The sequence below is a fragment of the Morus notabilis genome, unplaced genomic scaffold (assembly GCF_000414095.1).
Source record: "Morus notabilis unplaced genomic scaffold, ASM41409v2 Scaffold2678, whole genome shotgun sequence".
Classification (NCBI taxonomy): domain Eukaryota; kingdom Viridiplantae; phylum Streptophyta; class Magnoliopsida; order Rosales; family Moraceae; genus Morus; species Morus notabilis.
The window spans coordinates 40,006-54,485 of record NW_010364817.1 but is presented as its reverse complement, the minus strand read 5'-3'; the positions used below and the strand labels follow the sequence as shown (position 1 = coordinate 54,485).

Below are 14,480 nucleotides of genomic sequence, written 5' to 3'. Positions count from 1 at the left end.
CGTAGTACCTGAAATATTTCTAACCGTTGGGGCTGAACTCACTTGATTTGCCATGTTGTCTGGCTTGGTTCGATTAATAAGAGCAAGTAAATCATGATATTGTTCTGCCGTAAGACTGTAAGGTGGGGATGATGATGCTTCAGCCTTATTTGGTTTGAATTTAGAATAGTGTGCTTTAGGAAGCAGGTTTGAATTTTCTCTTTTATCTCCAAGAGTGGTAGGCCCCTTTAGTTTGGGACAAACATCAATAGTGTGACCTTTGTAACCGCAGTAATCACACTTGAGATGGGCTCGACAGTTTTCTGTGGAGTGTCGTGTGATATTGCAGCGGCCACACTTGAGGTGAGCATTCTTCGAAAGATGATTCCTGTTCTGGCTTTGTGACAGCAAATGCAGCAGCATCTGGTGCTTTTCCTATCACCTGTGAAGAAACAGCCCTTTATTTTTCGTCTTGAACAATAAGAGAGAATACCTTGTTGGCAGGAGGTAAGGGCACAATGAGTAAGATCTGTCCATGAGCTGTTGCATAGACTCCATCAAGTCCCATGAGGAACTTTATGGTTCGCTCCCTCTGTTGGTAATCTTGTAACTTCTTCGCTATGTCACCATCACAAGGTGGGAGAGGATATAAAACATCTCGTTTATCCCACAAGCCTTTCAGTTTGGTGTAGTATTCATTGATGCTCATACCTTCCTGTACACAATGTTGAATCTCTTGATCAACATGAAAAAGATCTACACTGTTTGTTTGAGAAAACCGCTCCTTCAATTCATTCCAAAGCGTAAAGGCACTATCATTGTACATTACGCTTTGTGCAATGTTGGGTGAAATGGTATTGAGAATCCATCCCTTAACAAGAAGATTGCAGCGAGTCCACTGTTTGATCTCCGCTGCGGATCCGGAGAGTGGTTTGATAATGGTACCGTCGATGAGACCGTCTTTGTTTTTGGTGGTGAGAGCCATGAGCATGGCATGGCTCCAAACATGATAGTTTTCTTGCGTCAGTGTTTAAGTCACAAGGACCAAGCCTGGTTGATCCGAATGATGAAGGTAGAGGGGGTTGCTTGGATCTTCGAACATGTTCGTTTGAAGTTTGGACTCCTCCAGTTGCTTCGATGTTGTCTCGTCATTTTTCGCCATGAGAACAGATGGTGAAAGGTGTGACGGCTAGGTTTGTTTTGTTTTGGTTGGGTTACTGTGCGAGATGTATTTTACTGCTATGATACCATAATAAGTTGGTTTGTGCTGAAAACTTGATTTCATTAAGCTGTAAGGATATATTTATACAAAAAGGAAAAACTATTCAGAGCCTAAGAATCTGTTCAGTATGGTAAGTTTCCTATGCTATCCTATATTACAAGAAAAGTATCGAAGCAATAATATATACAAAAGTCAATGATCAATCATTCCTAGAATCTTGCATATTTTCCTTAACAAATCTTCCTAATATATTCCGGAAGATGAATAAGCTACGACATCTTTACATGTACGCTCATGCATTTGGGAAGTCGCTCCAAATTGACACCCTACAACATCTCCAGACTCTGTCAAACCTTCATATTCAGGATTGGAAGCAAGCCAATCCTGCGAATTTGATCAATCTTAGAAAATTGGGGCTGACAGGAAACTTCGGCACAAACGCAGATGAAATATTTATTTCTTTGTCGAGGCTTTTGTGCCTGCAATCCTTGTTCCTCCAGTCAGAAGACAACTTTATGTTTCCATCTCTCCGTCAACTTTCTTTGCTTCGACGTGTCATCAAGCTGCAAATCAGAGGAGAGATAAGGAAGTTGCCGAGTTCAAATGAATTCCCGCAAAGGCTGACTCAACTGATTTTTCACAAATCTCATCTCAATGACGATCCTATGGAGATGCTCAAGGATCTTCCTTATCTATTTGTTCTCAGATTAAAAGCATTTTCTTATGTTGGTAAACAACTAAAAGTTTCTGCTGGTGGGTTCCCTCAACTTGAGATTCTGGAGCTTGAGTACTTGCTTCTGCAAGAGGTACATGTTGAAGAAAGTGCATTGCCACAGCTCAGAAGTTTTCACATTTCCAGTTGCTCGGATCTGAGGAGGATCCCTGAAAGGATGAAGTTTGTGACGACTCTGCGTGAGTTGCAAATCAGACAAATGCCAAGAAGATTCACAGATAGGCTTCAAGGGGAAGATTATTGCAAAGTCCAGCATGTTCCTTCTATCAAAATCCTTTAGTTTGACGACATCATCAGTAAATTTTCTATGCTTCTCAACGTCTTTGTTTACCATGTTGTGCAAGTAATATGTCTAGGAAAGAATTTTTCTTGATGTTTAGTTGATACTGCAGATCAAGGTCAAGGGAAGGAGGCTTTGGATTTATAAGCAGATTGGGCAGCATTTGGTCTGTATAAAAGAGGTGTCATCTGTAGTCTGTACCTTGTCAAAATTATGTTCTGCACAAGCACAAGTGTTGAAAGCTAAAGATTCTTCTAGATGGAAATTGTTGACTAGCTTTTTATGCCTTTGTAGAAGGGAATTCTATGCAACAAATTGAACAAAACTTGATTTGTGAGTGACTGCTACTCTCTGAGACGTTCATTAGCTTCTGTTGGATTTGTAGAACTTTCAATAAAATGGCTCATTAGCTCTTAGAACTAAATCTGTTGGCTTTCTTGAGCCATTTCCTTGTTCCTTGCGACGTGAATTTTCTATTGCCTGTTTCGTTTGGTGCATGTTAAATAGTAAGTGTTCTTGAATTTTTGTATTGAGATGGACTTTGGAATAGTTTTCGGATCGTAAAGAGCAGTGCTAAATAGCTCTGCAGAGCCGCAGCTTTGCAGGCACATGGAGTGAGTCCCATGTGGAGCCCCTAAGGGCACGGGCCAACTCCATGTGTCTGCGGATCTGAATGGCTCCATGGAGCTGTATAGCATTTTTGTATTTTAAAAGATACTATACAAAATGCGTTAAAGATCATACATACATTACAAATATGGGAGGGCATTTGCACTGTTCTTTTTATTTTTTATTTTTTTTATATAAGCAGTCATGTGCTGACATACTGTTACAATTCCAAAATTATATAGGATGTTATCAATTATACAAAAAGATTGTCTAGAATATTGTTATTAGTTATATTAACATGTAATATTTATTTTTTATTTTTATTAGTTGCGGGTTAGTAACACACTTTTTTTTTTGCTGGTTTCGGTTAGTAACACATACTTGATAGCACAAGTATCTTATTTCATTCTATGACTGAATTGAAGGGAAAGTCATTTGTGGATGAAAATATTTACGAAGGGACAAATAATTTGTAGATGAAATATCGAAGTTCATCTTCTTTTTTTTTTTCACGGGAAATATATAATTAATTTTGTGTTACATGGAAGCGAAGGGGAATTGGAAAAAAAAAATTAAAAAAAAAATCTTGACTTTATCTAAGGCTTTAAATTTTGAAGCGGCAGAAGTACATACTCGTTATTTCAGCAATAATTATTTGATTTTAGGCCCCTTTTTATTATCATTTCTTTTCATGGTTAATTAGTTGCATAGACAGTGACACTAAAAAAGTCTTAAACCAAAATGAATCTTTTTAATCTCATGTTGTCTGCAATTCTTGTTCACATGCAATATGGTTCCGTAAGCCATACTTATAACCACTGTCTGTCTTCCTTTTTACTATAAGACTGCCTGAAATCTGAACTATGCCACAAATGAAAACAAATTATGTTCCTTTTTCTAATCAAACAGATAATGTTCCTTACTAATTGTATAAGATTTATCTACAGCACTTTTCTTGATAAATAATTTATGCGCACGTGAGACAGAAGAGGGTATATTCAAGTATCAAAGATTGTCAATCAATAAACAAAGATAAAAAATGAATAGAGTACAAAATAAAAACGGAAAATGGGGACGGACTACCAAAAGAGGGTATATTGAACAGGATTTCAGACAATAAAAATAAAATAAAATAAAATATCAATGTATCTAGTTTTAACACTGTCTTATATCCACTGTCTTCCTTTTTACTATAAGACTGCCTGAAATCTGAACTATGCCACAAATGAAAACAGATTATGTTCCTCTCTACTTGTTTTAGATTTATCTACAGCACTTTTCTTGATAAATAATTTATGTGCACTTGAGACAGAAGATGGTAATATTCAAGTATCAAAGATTGTCATTCGAAAACAAAGATAAAAAGTAAAAAAGAGTAAAAAATGAAATGGAAACGAACTAGCAAAAGATGGTATGTTGAACGGGATTTCAATTTTCAGACAATAAAAAAAAAAAAAAATCAATGTATCTAGTTTTAACACTTTTGTTAAAAAGGGGTTATTTATCTATTTTGGTGATCTTGTGGGGTCACATGATAAAAAGGATTCTCGCTCGAGACCGCGAATTTGCGCCATCGAACTTGACGCCGTACGTGGAATGAACTACCCAATCAGATGAGACCCGCAGCCACCAAAACTCAACTACTCAGAGAAGTTCTCCATCTACAACTAAACTACTTCTCTCTCTCTCTCTCCCCTCTGCAAAAGCAAAAGCAAAAGCAAAAACAAGAACGAAAATGGAGGTGACGAGCTCGTCGTGGGACGAGTGGGTCCAGGGGGCACTTTCAAAGCTGGAGTCTTTGCACCTCACTCGTTCTCTCAGACCCATCCACCTCCGCTACGAACCACAACGCTCCATTCCCAACGACGAACTGCAAGTGTTCGACGAAATGCAGCCATGGGACCGCTCCTCCGTCGAGGTCCGGATTTCAGATGCCACATTCCAGAAATGGCTCCTCGACATCACTAGTTCCGGTATTTTTGCATGAATTTTAAGCTTTTTTTTTCCGTTTAATAACGTTAGAATTTGAACTATTTCATTTGTGCTTAGTTCATAATTATATGATGAATTGTGCTTAGAATTTACGCTGTGGAGGATTTTGCAGGAGATGAGGCTGATTGTGGACAGGTTTTAGCCGATTCTAAAGCAGGGACATGTCCTCAGGAATTCAAGAAGCTGCTTTTGTTCTCTGGAAATGATTATTTGGGATTGAGTTCACATCCCACAATTGGAAAAGCTGCTGCAAAGGTTTGATGATAATAATTGATGTTGTTTTTAGTTTAACATTTTTCTTGTACGTTTTGCTAAATGTTTGTTCTGTAATTAGGCAGCACAAGAACACGGAATGGGCCCGCGAGGTTCCGCTTTAATCTGCGGATATACCAATTACCATAGGCTGCTAGAGTCGTCCTTGGCGGACTTAAAGAAGAAAGAGGTATAAATTTCTTTACAAATAATCTTTTAGCTCTTCATGAATTTTGTCAAAATATGCATCCTGTTAATGCACAAGGACAATGAGCGTGTGATCTGTTACTTATTGTTGGGTAACAAAAGTCAGAGTGATTTAGTTGAAACACATTGTGGATCATTTTTGTGGGTCTAGATCTCATGATTTTTGTTCTTTATTTTCCCCAAAAAAAAAAAAAAACACTGATGATATTATTTGAACTTTGTGGACTAGGATTGCCTACTTTGTCCTACTGGGTTTGCGGCTAATATGGCCGTGATGGTAACACTGGGAAGTGTTGGATCTCTCCTGGCTTCCGGTGTAAAACCTTTGGAGCATGAAAGGGTGGCCATTTTTTCTGATGAATTAAACCATGCTTCAATAATTGATGGGATTCGTCTTGCTGAGCGACAACGTAGCGTAGAGGTTTTCATCTATAGACACTGCAACATGACTCAACTTAATGCATTGTTGTAGGTCTTATGAATTTTCTTAAACATTCTTGCATATCTTATATTTATGGAAATGTCTATAAATGTATTTAGATATTTATTGTCCTGTGATTGTATCTCAGCATTCCATCTTTGTTTTGACAGATCAACTTGCACACTCAGGAAGAAAGTCGTAGTGACAGATAGGTAATCATGATGTTACGGCCGCTTCTTTCAGTGCCACTGTTTTAATGCACTATTGGGTGAGACTTTTAGTTTTTAAAAAATAAAGATAACCTGAAACTAAGAGGTTGAAACAACTATTTTCTCGATATAGTTACAATACTTTTCTGAAAGCTTGAATTTTCACACAATTGATTCCAAAACGGTATCAAAGCAGTGGTTGTTAAAGTGGTTTTCTGTTCAGTTTTATGGAGTGTGAACCCACATTTTAAGTTGGGTCTATTTTCATTCATAATGCATATACCCTCATGCACATGTCAGCGCTAGATATTGAATCTGTTTGGAAGCTTGATTTCGTTCTTGTTACAGCTTGTTTAGTATGGATGGAGACTTTGCACCTATGATTGAGCTTGCAAAGCTGCGGAAAAAGTATGGGTTTTTGTTAGTGATTGACGATGTAAGTCTTCCTAAGGTTCTGGATATAATGCTAGGCCGTTACATAAGTTTCATGGCATCTGTTGGATAGTGAAAAGTATGATTGATTAGACCCCAGGGTAAAAAAATTCCATTTTGCTAGTATTGATCATAAATTAATTGCCTTTTATGCTTAACAAATTATTTACTTTTCTAGTGGAGACCGTGTAGAGTAAAAGAAACATTCCCTATTGATATAACAAGAATGTGTGTGATTGTTTTTGTTTCAGGCTCATGGAACATTTGTTTGCGGCAAAAATGGTGGTGGGGTGGCTGAGCAGTTTAACTGCGAGAAAGATATTGATATATGCGTTGGCACTCTGAGCAAGGCTGCAGGTTGCCATGGAGGATTCATAGCATGCAGGCAATTACTATGCATTCTTCTGATTCTCTCTCTTTCTTTTTTTTTCCTTATTTATTTACTATTTTTTTTTCCTACCAGCGAAAAAGTCTCATCCTTTAGTTTTTAAGTAAGAATGTTATTACTGCAATAACAGTGATCTGCCTGTGTTTGTGTGTGTGCCGATGAATTCATAATAAATTTGGATGAAACGTGTAAGGATTATTGTCTCGTTTCAAAGTATTGTGTGCATATTAAACAGATGTTTCATAGCGTAGATAGAGGGTTTTAGAAGGCTTATAAAACTTTACTTAGACAGTTAGAAGTGCTTCGTCACATGCTTGTATATTTCATCTCCTTGTATATAAAACTACAATATTAATTTTAATTTTGTCTTTTGACTCACTGAACTCGTCTATGAACAGTAAAAAGTGGAAGCAACTAATACAATCAAGAGGTCGGTCTTTTATTTTTTCAACTGCTGCACCAGTACCAGTCGCAGCTGCATCCCATGGTAAATCTCTCTCTTTGAGCATTGCTGCAAGAATCGCCCAGCCTGTGTGTCTCGCTGCAGGGGGATGAGGCCCACTAACTGTGAGGCACCGAGCCAAGCTGGCGATGCCTCACAGCTTTTTATTTTATTTTATTTTTTGTTGAGGATGATTTATTTGCACATTGTTATCATTCAACCTGTTGTAAGTTTTCTTTGGTGCGTACTATTGCTTGATAAGTTTGGGCCATGAGGATTAGAATTATGGACCAACATGGTCATGAATAAGTTGGTGTAATAGAAAAGACTGATCAAAACATGTATTGTGAAGATACTTTTTTTTTCCTTAATTTGGCTTTGCAAATGCAAATTACTAGTCATTCCCTGACTTGTATGACTCCACATTGTTTGATAGACCATAAAGTTAATTGTTCTAGCATCAGACTAACATAAGGTTATTATATGTGGCAATAATTTTACTCTTAACAACGCAAGTATGACTTAGCAGCTGCTGTTGTTGTGGGAAGAAAGGAGATGTGGCGAAGAAGGGCGATTTGGGACCGGGTTCAGGACTTCCGCGCTCTTACCGGAATTCCAATCACAAGCCCAATAATATCTCTAATAATCGGGAGTGAAGACAAGGCTCTGGAAGCTAGCCAGTTTGTCTCCTTCTCTTATAACCCTTTTTTATGTCTCTATGCACAGATGTGTTTATGATTGTTAGAAAGTTGTTGCTACAACAGATTCTAACCACGCTGATTGTTATGGAGCAGGCATTTGTTGAGATCTGGTTTCCATGTGACTGCAATCAGACCCCCAACAGTCCCACCCAATTCATGCAGGTTTGTGGATATCTTCATATTTTGCTCCTTTTTTTTTCCTTTATAATTTGCTGTAATGTGATGTTCATTTATCTCTCTTAATGTACAGACTATCAAATTTTGTACTTTTTCTTTATGCTGTTATTGAAGTTGATAAACTATCTTCTAGGCTTAGAGTTACTTTGAGCGCAACCCACACCAGGGATGATTTGGTGAAGCTCACAGCTGCACTCTCCGGATGTATAAATTTGAAAGAGATTAGTGTCAATGGTTCAACCGGATATGCGATAGCAAGGATGTAGTTTTCCTTTTTTTTCTGAACAGCAGAGACCACTTAATATTTGGGATGAAAAGAAACTTTTTTTTCTGAACAGCAGAGACCACTTAATTATAGGATGCATTATACATGTTGATAATTACTGTAACGATTATTTTTTGCATATGAACTACGTCTCATTTTTCAAATTTCCTTTTGATTGTTCAAAACCGTTCAAAACACCTATAGATCTATGGAAAACAACTCAAAATACCCCCTCCCTCCTTTTTGTTCATATCCCAAACGAATTGGGGCAATTGAAAATTAGTCAACAACTCAGGGTATTTATGAAATTTACTATATTTTGAGAATAGAGAAGAGTTGGAAAGTTGGTAAATTTAGTTTTCCTTTTGGTGCGGGGAAAAATAAAACCTTACGATATTGATCCTTTAGCAAGATATAATATTACTGCTTTAGCCTTTCTACGCAAACTTTTCTTGTTTCCTCGTTGTTTTCCAAAAAGAGGAAAAAGAGGCAAATCTTTAAATAACACAAAAGGCCTTTTTGGTTTGACACAAAATAAAGGAGATGGCAACAACGAATTTCATCAAAATCATTAAAGAAAAGTTCAAATGATAATTCATTTGCTTTATTGCAAGTATGTTTAGTACTCCAAAAGAAAACAATAATCACCCATTAGATAAACCTATATTTGCTCTATGAACTTTTTCTCAAGTGCACAGCGCACGTAAACCCCAAAACTATAATAATGCATGTTCGTGGATAAGTAAGACAATTTAATATTCTGTATATAACCTATTTATATATATCATCCATTATATATGCTCTCCAATCATAGTTTACTGTTATCTTATACCTCCCCAAGTTCGGAAGTCACAAAACCAATCAACCCCGTTTGGAGTTGAGAGCTGGGTCATGAGCAGCCAGAGCAAGCCAGCGATCCTCTTCCATAATTTGTGGCACTCTTGAGGTGCAAGTGGAGGAGCACTCCTTTTGATGTTGCTGTTCAAACTCATTGTAGTTCATGCCATTTTCCTTGTCTTCTGCTCCCTCTCTCTCCTTCTCAGTTGGTACCAACTGTGTAGAATCAAGAAAAAAAAAAAAAAAAAGACCTTAATGCCAAATTTATCAAAGTTAAATAACATAAAAAGATACCCAAAAATTGGCAATACTAACACTTGTAATGGCAGCAACACTAGTCACACTACTCTGTTGTCTTTGGTGGGTGAGAATCCCACAAAACCCGTCATCGTTGTTTTGGTCATTAGGGGTCTCGTTTAGGTTGATCAGAGAAGTAGAGGTTTTAATGGTGATCATGATTTGGGAGTTTGGGGTCGTTGGTGGAGGAGGAATAGAAGAAGAAGAGGAGGAACCTTTGGAGACAGTGCATAGTGTGGCTGATCTGACAGGACGTTTTGAAGCCAATGGCTTGACAGGAGAAGGAGGTTTGGGTCCACATTGTGTACTCTGATGTTCTTCGAAAAGCTGGTGGGGTTGTGCTGAGGTGGTGGAAGAGGAGATTGATGGTGGGGTGGGGACCACAAGAGGGCCATGGTCATCTGGGTGGACCACAGCCAGAGTTAGAGTGGCCATATTTGGCCACAGGAAGGTCCCTCGTGGTTTGCAAATCCTGAAACCACTCTTCAACTTTTGTATTCTTGTTGCCCTGTCCTCTGTTACTGTGCTTTCCGGCTTGTCCCCTCCCTGATCACCTGATTTGCTTATTGATTTGTTATTTTGTGATCCCTTCTCTGTCCTTCCGCTTCTTTCAGAATCTGATGGTGATGTTGTTGATCGCATTAATAATGTTGGCGGTGCTCCTGACTCTGACAGGGTTAGCTTTCCTGATTTTAACATCCCTATTTGGTCCTGCATTATAGCATTAACTATGCACATCCATGACACTGCCATTATTATCGTTTAACACAAAACGTGGTGATATTTAATGCTACAAATCTTTGTTGATTCATCAAATACTAGTCATAAAGTTGGCCAGATGTTTTTGAAGAATTGGTTTTGCGCTATTTTCATGTGGCAAGTCTTAAAGAAGAAACCCAATCATTGTCCTAATTAATAGAAGAAGCGGGAAGTGATTAATATCGAACTACAGTACCATTTATTAGGGAAACCATCTTGGTTGCCACTATTTGAACTAGAAGGGTCGAATGTTAACTCATCAAAATGTGCCTGACGTACTATAAAGCTTTAAATGGTTCCCAACATAAAGCATGAAAGACAAATTTATTAAACAATAACTCATGCATGCAATTTCAACTTTCTATTACAACCATAAACCACAAGTTAGAATTTACGTTTTGGTACCTCCATTTCACTCAAATAATCAGAAATTTCCATCAGTTGCTCCTCAACCTTTGCTTTTCTATTCACCAACTCCATGTGCCTTTTCTGTGGTAAAAGATAGACAAGGTGTCAAAAACTTACTAAAATAGGATTTCAGTCAAAAGAAGAAAAGAAGAAAATTATATATTGACTGTTCACAGCCCAACTATCATTAGCAAAAAAATTTCCAATTAGTGTCCCTTTTTCACTACTAACCTTCATTAGTAGTAAAGAGCCTTCATGGTCAAATTGTACACTGGACTTAGAATTTTGGCCGGCCTCCATTGGCTTCTTGAAGGCGAGCTCCTCCATATTCCTATAAAGTCATCAATTCAATTCCCAATGTATCAAATCAATATTGGCTAGAGAATCAGACGTATTTAGAATAGTAAGACAAGAAAGAGGCCAAATAAACACATCAATATTACTTATTCATCTTAACCATTTCTTCTCTAAGCTGCTTAACTTCTCTCATGGAAGCATACTCCTCGTCTTGCTTCTTCAAAACGAGTTCCTGAATCATCCTATAAAGCGAAAAAAGTAAAAATATAAAGGTTCCAACTCCCAAAACAAAAAACAAATGACAAAGATAGCTAGATAAAAAGCCAAAATTTTGGGTCGATATATCACATAAAGTCCTTACTTTTTAATGTTGACCATCTCTTCCTTAAGAGTCTTAATCTCTCTTGCACAAACAGGATCCTGCGTGGGACTATCACCAGGCTTCCATCCTGTTGGAGGTGTCCAATAAGGGTCTTGCACCCCAGCCTGCCTCCTTATGTTAACCAAATCAGCACTTTCTATCCAATACTCCATGGCCCCATCAGAATTATGCCGTCGTCGGAACCGATCAGTTCCACCAGGTGCGACCTTTCCGGCCATATGCTTCAGTAAATGGTCTAACAACCCCGTGTCTCCAATCAGCTTGCGTGCCTCAGTTCTCAAGGCAGGCCTTAGTATTGATTTCCCAAACACAGCACCTTTTGCCTTCATAATCTTCAACATGTTCTCCTCAGCCAATTTGTACCTTCACAGATTCAATAACCACGCACCATTAGAAAGGAAAAATGAGAACAAAATCAGTGAGATTTGAAGAAACTAATTGAGAGATAGTCCTCACCTCGCTGTAGACCATCTCTCTATGGAGTTTCTGAAAGGCTTTTTCTTACTCCGACTGAGACTTTTCTTATTTTGTTTCTGATCAGTCTTTGCTCTTTTCAAATTCTCAGTCTTGCTATTCATACCAGGGCGCTTTCTCTTACTAGAGCAACAGTTCTTAACCCCAAACGCGTCAGCCTCTACCTTCACCTGACCTTCTTCAACACCCTCTGCTACTTCTTCCTCTTTTTCTTCCTGATATTCCTCCTCTACTTCTTCCTCCTTTTCTTCCTGAACTTCCTCCTCTTCTTTCTGTGCCTCGTTATCGTCATCATCCTCATCGGCAGTGCTTGCTAAAACACCGAGCTTGTACTCGTGATGGCGATTAAGGAAGCGAATTTTCCGGCGCTTGCCCCACCGAACCATACCAGTGAAGTTGAGCTCAGACCAGCAAGAGCCCTTCTTAGAAATCACATCTTCGACGCCATTTCTCTCGGCTGCCAACGCTGGTGATGCCCAGAAGCTCCACAAGTTCCCATCTTCAGCAATTTCCTGACATGGGATTCTCCTTAAAAGCACCTCAGCCGCCATGCCCGACCCCATCACGTACTTCTCATCCAAAGCAGGCAGCTTTTTCCCTTCCGGTTTACCATAGTTTCCGTCGCTGAAATGGGTCCGAAGGGAATGAACGCTTGGGAACCTCAATGAAGCATTTGACCCAGCCTTCTCACTTACCTGCATAAATCGAAATCAGTAACTTTCTTTTGATGCCTAGTTAACAGATAACTAACCAAAAGAAATTGAATAAAAAAAAATTTTGGAAGTGGGTTTGGCGAGAAAATTACCATGGCCACCCTAATGGAGTAGAGCTGCTCCGGGGTCTTGGGAGGGAGCTTGGAGTGGTCAATTTCGTAGAAAGAACCTACCTTTATTTGCTCTACAGCTTCTGCTGTATAATGAGAAAAATGACCAAGAAGTTACAAGGCATAAGAGTTACAGCAGAAGGGGAAAAAAAAGAATAAATATGGAAAATTTGAAGATATATCGTAAACAAGGCTACAGATGGCTGTAGGGTGTGGTAGTACGTACCAGATGAGGCCAGAGCATGTCTGGCCAAAGAAGGGCTTTGTGCTCTTTGCCTTGGCCTAGTCAAGTACATCACCTCCTGCCACATGAGAACCAATAGTGAAACAAACGCCAGATATTTGATTTATAGATTTATTTTTATCTTATATCTGTTTTAACGTAATGTATATTATCTAGCACACTAATAAGTATCATACCCCACTAGTATACCATGTAGTCTTATTTATGTTCCAGCAAGTGCCCTACATGTACAAAAATCCCATGTAATTTCTGCTTTTTTTTTCACTCTAAAACTTTAGCATTTATTTTTCATTAAAACTTTAACATTTATTTTTCATAAAAATCCCAAGTAATCTGGGCTTTGTCATCTTCTTACAGAGTGTCCACGCTCAAATGTTTATGCGGCTCGCTCGCAATCTCATTATTACGGTAATCGTTTTCATTTTGTTCTTTTGCAGGCTCAAAGAAAAGCATATCAACCTTGATTTTGCATGGCCAAAAAGTTGATGCACGAACGGTTCTCAAGCGCCTTTTGGAGCGCGTGGAAGGAACAATAAAGTGCGATTGCATTTAATGCGGATTTTTTGTCTCTTTTTTTTTTTTACTGAAATTATCTTTTCTTTTCTTCTTCTTATTACTTCACTCCTGAAAGCTTGTTTTCCACATTTATTTATTAAAAAAAAAAGAAAGCTTATTTCCTTTTCCCCTTGTCAAAAAAAAATAATAATAATAATGAAGCTTATATTTACTTAGCAAATACAAGTAATTTTCGGTTTTTATTTCTTATTTCGTTTATTTCCACTACTGAAAGCTTATTTCTCCTATCCCCTTTCAAAAATGAAAAAGAAAGACTATTTTCCCAACCTTTTAAAGGGAAATATTCATTTAACAAATAATAATAAATTTCACTTTTGTTCAGTCACCAAAAAAAAAAAAAACCAAAATCAATTTTTGGTTTGTGGAGCGTGGGTTGATGTGCAGAGAATTGAGAGTGTGTAAGTGGCATGCGAGGGAAGTTATACCAGAAAAAAGGAATTTTCTCTGAAGGTGCATGCTGAGGGTAAAGAGAGCTTACATTGCGATAGCCACAGCCATGTTTTGCAGCTTCATCACTGAATTGATCACTCGAGCTTCCCTCCATACTTTTGATCCTAACAAAATTAGGCAATAATAAAAATGGGTAATCAAGAAAATCTGCTAAAATAAGCTTTCAAAAATGGTAATACACATACACACTAAGACTGTAAATTCCCTTAATAAAAGACCACCACCATTGGAGAGCAGATCAAGAAATTTCCATTTCCGTTCTTAAGCTCTCAAAACAACGGTGAAAATGACAATTCTATGTAAATTTGGAGGCAAGAGTAGTAAAGACAAAGTCGAAAAAGTAGGAGTACTAGTACTAGAACAATGAGTTTGATTTTTGGACTCCGCAAAATAGCTGAAAACACGAAAGGTTCTATGTATAGTAATCGACAGAAAATATAGCGGCTGTGTAAGAAAACTTGCGAAACACAGATGTAGAAAAAGGCTTTGCAGATTCCAGCTATTGAGCTAAAAGATGATTGAGACATAAGTAGTACAAAAATTTAGTGAAACGAGAGGGAGTGTTTGGAGGGTTTGACCTGAAAGCGATCAAATGATCGGATTTCAAAACATTGGAAACGACAG

General features: G+C 38.0%; 2 protein-coding genes across 2 annotated transcripts; one reads left to right on the top strand and one right to left on the bottom strand.

Annotated features, from left to right (window-relative positions):
- The first annotated feature begins 4,415 nt into the window (after positions 1-4,415).
- On the top strand, positions 4,416-8,419 carry LOC21385354 (8-amino-7-oxononanoate synthase). The gene is made up of 11 exons (XM_024171457.1): positions 4,416-4,796; positions 4,928-5,070; positions 5,150-5,257; positions 5,504-5,742; positions 5,866-5,907; positions 6,253-6,340; positions 6,588-6,721; positions 7,123-7,211; positions 7,696-7,846; positions 7,961-8,029; positions 8,178-8,419. Exons 1-11 carry the CDS (start codon positions 4,559-4,561, stop codon positions 8,308-8,310), a joined length of 1,434 nt encoding a protein of 477 aa, XP_024027225.1. The 5' UTR covers positions 4,416-4,558; the 3' UTR covers positions 8,311-8,419.
- Positions 8,420-9,170: 751 nt separating this feature from the next.
- On the bottom strand, positions 9,171-13,950 carry LOC21385353 (protein DYAD). Its single transcript, XM_024171456.1, has 10 exons — positions 13,885-13,950; positions 12,813-12,888; positions 12,569-12,672; positions 11,746-12,458; positions 11,269-11,652; positions 11,054-11,149; positions 10,842-10,941; positions 10,608-10,691; positions 9,462-10,154; positions 9,171-9,362 (listed from the first exon to the last, which is right to left on the bottom strand). Exons 1-10 carry the CDS (start codon positions 13,948-13,950, stop codon positions 9,171-9,173), a joined length of 2,508 nt encoding a protein of 835 aa, XP_024027224.1.
- Between the last annotated feature and the right edge of the window lie 530 nt (positions 13,951-14,480).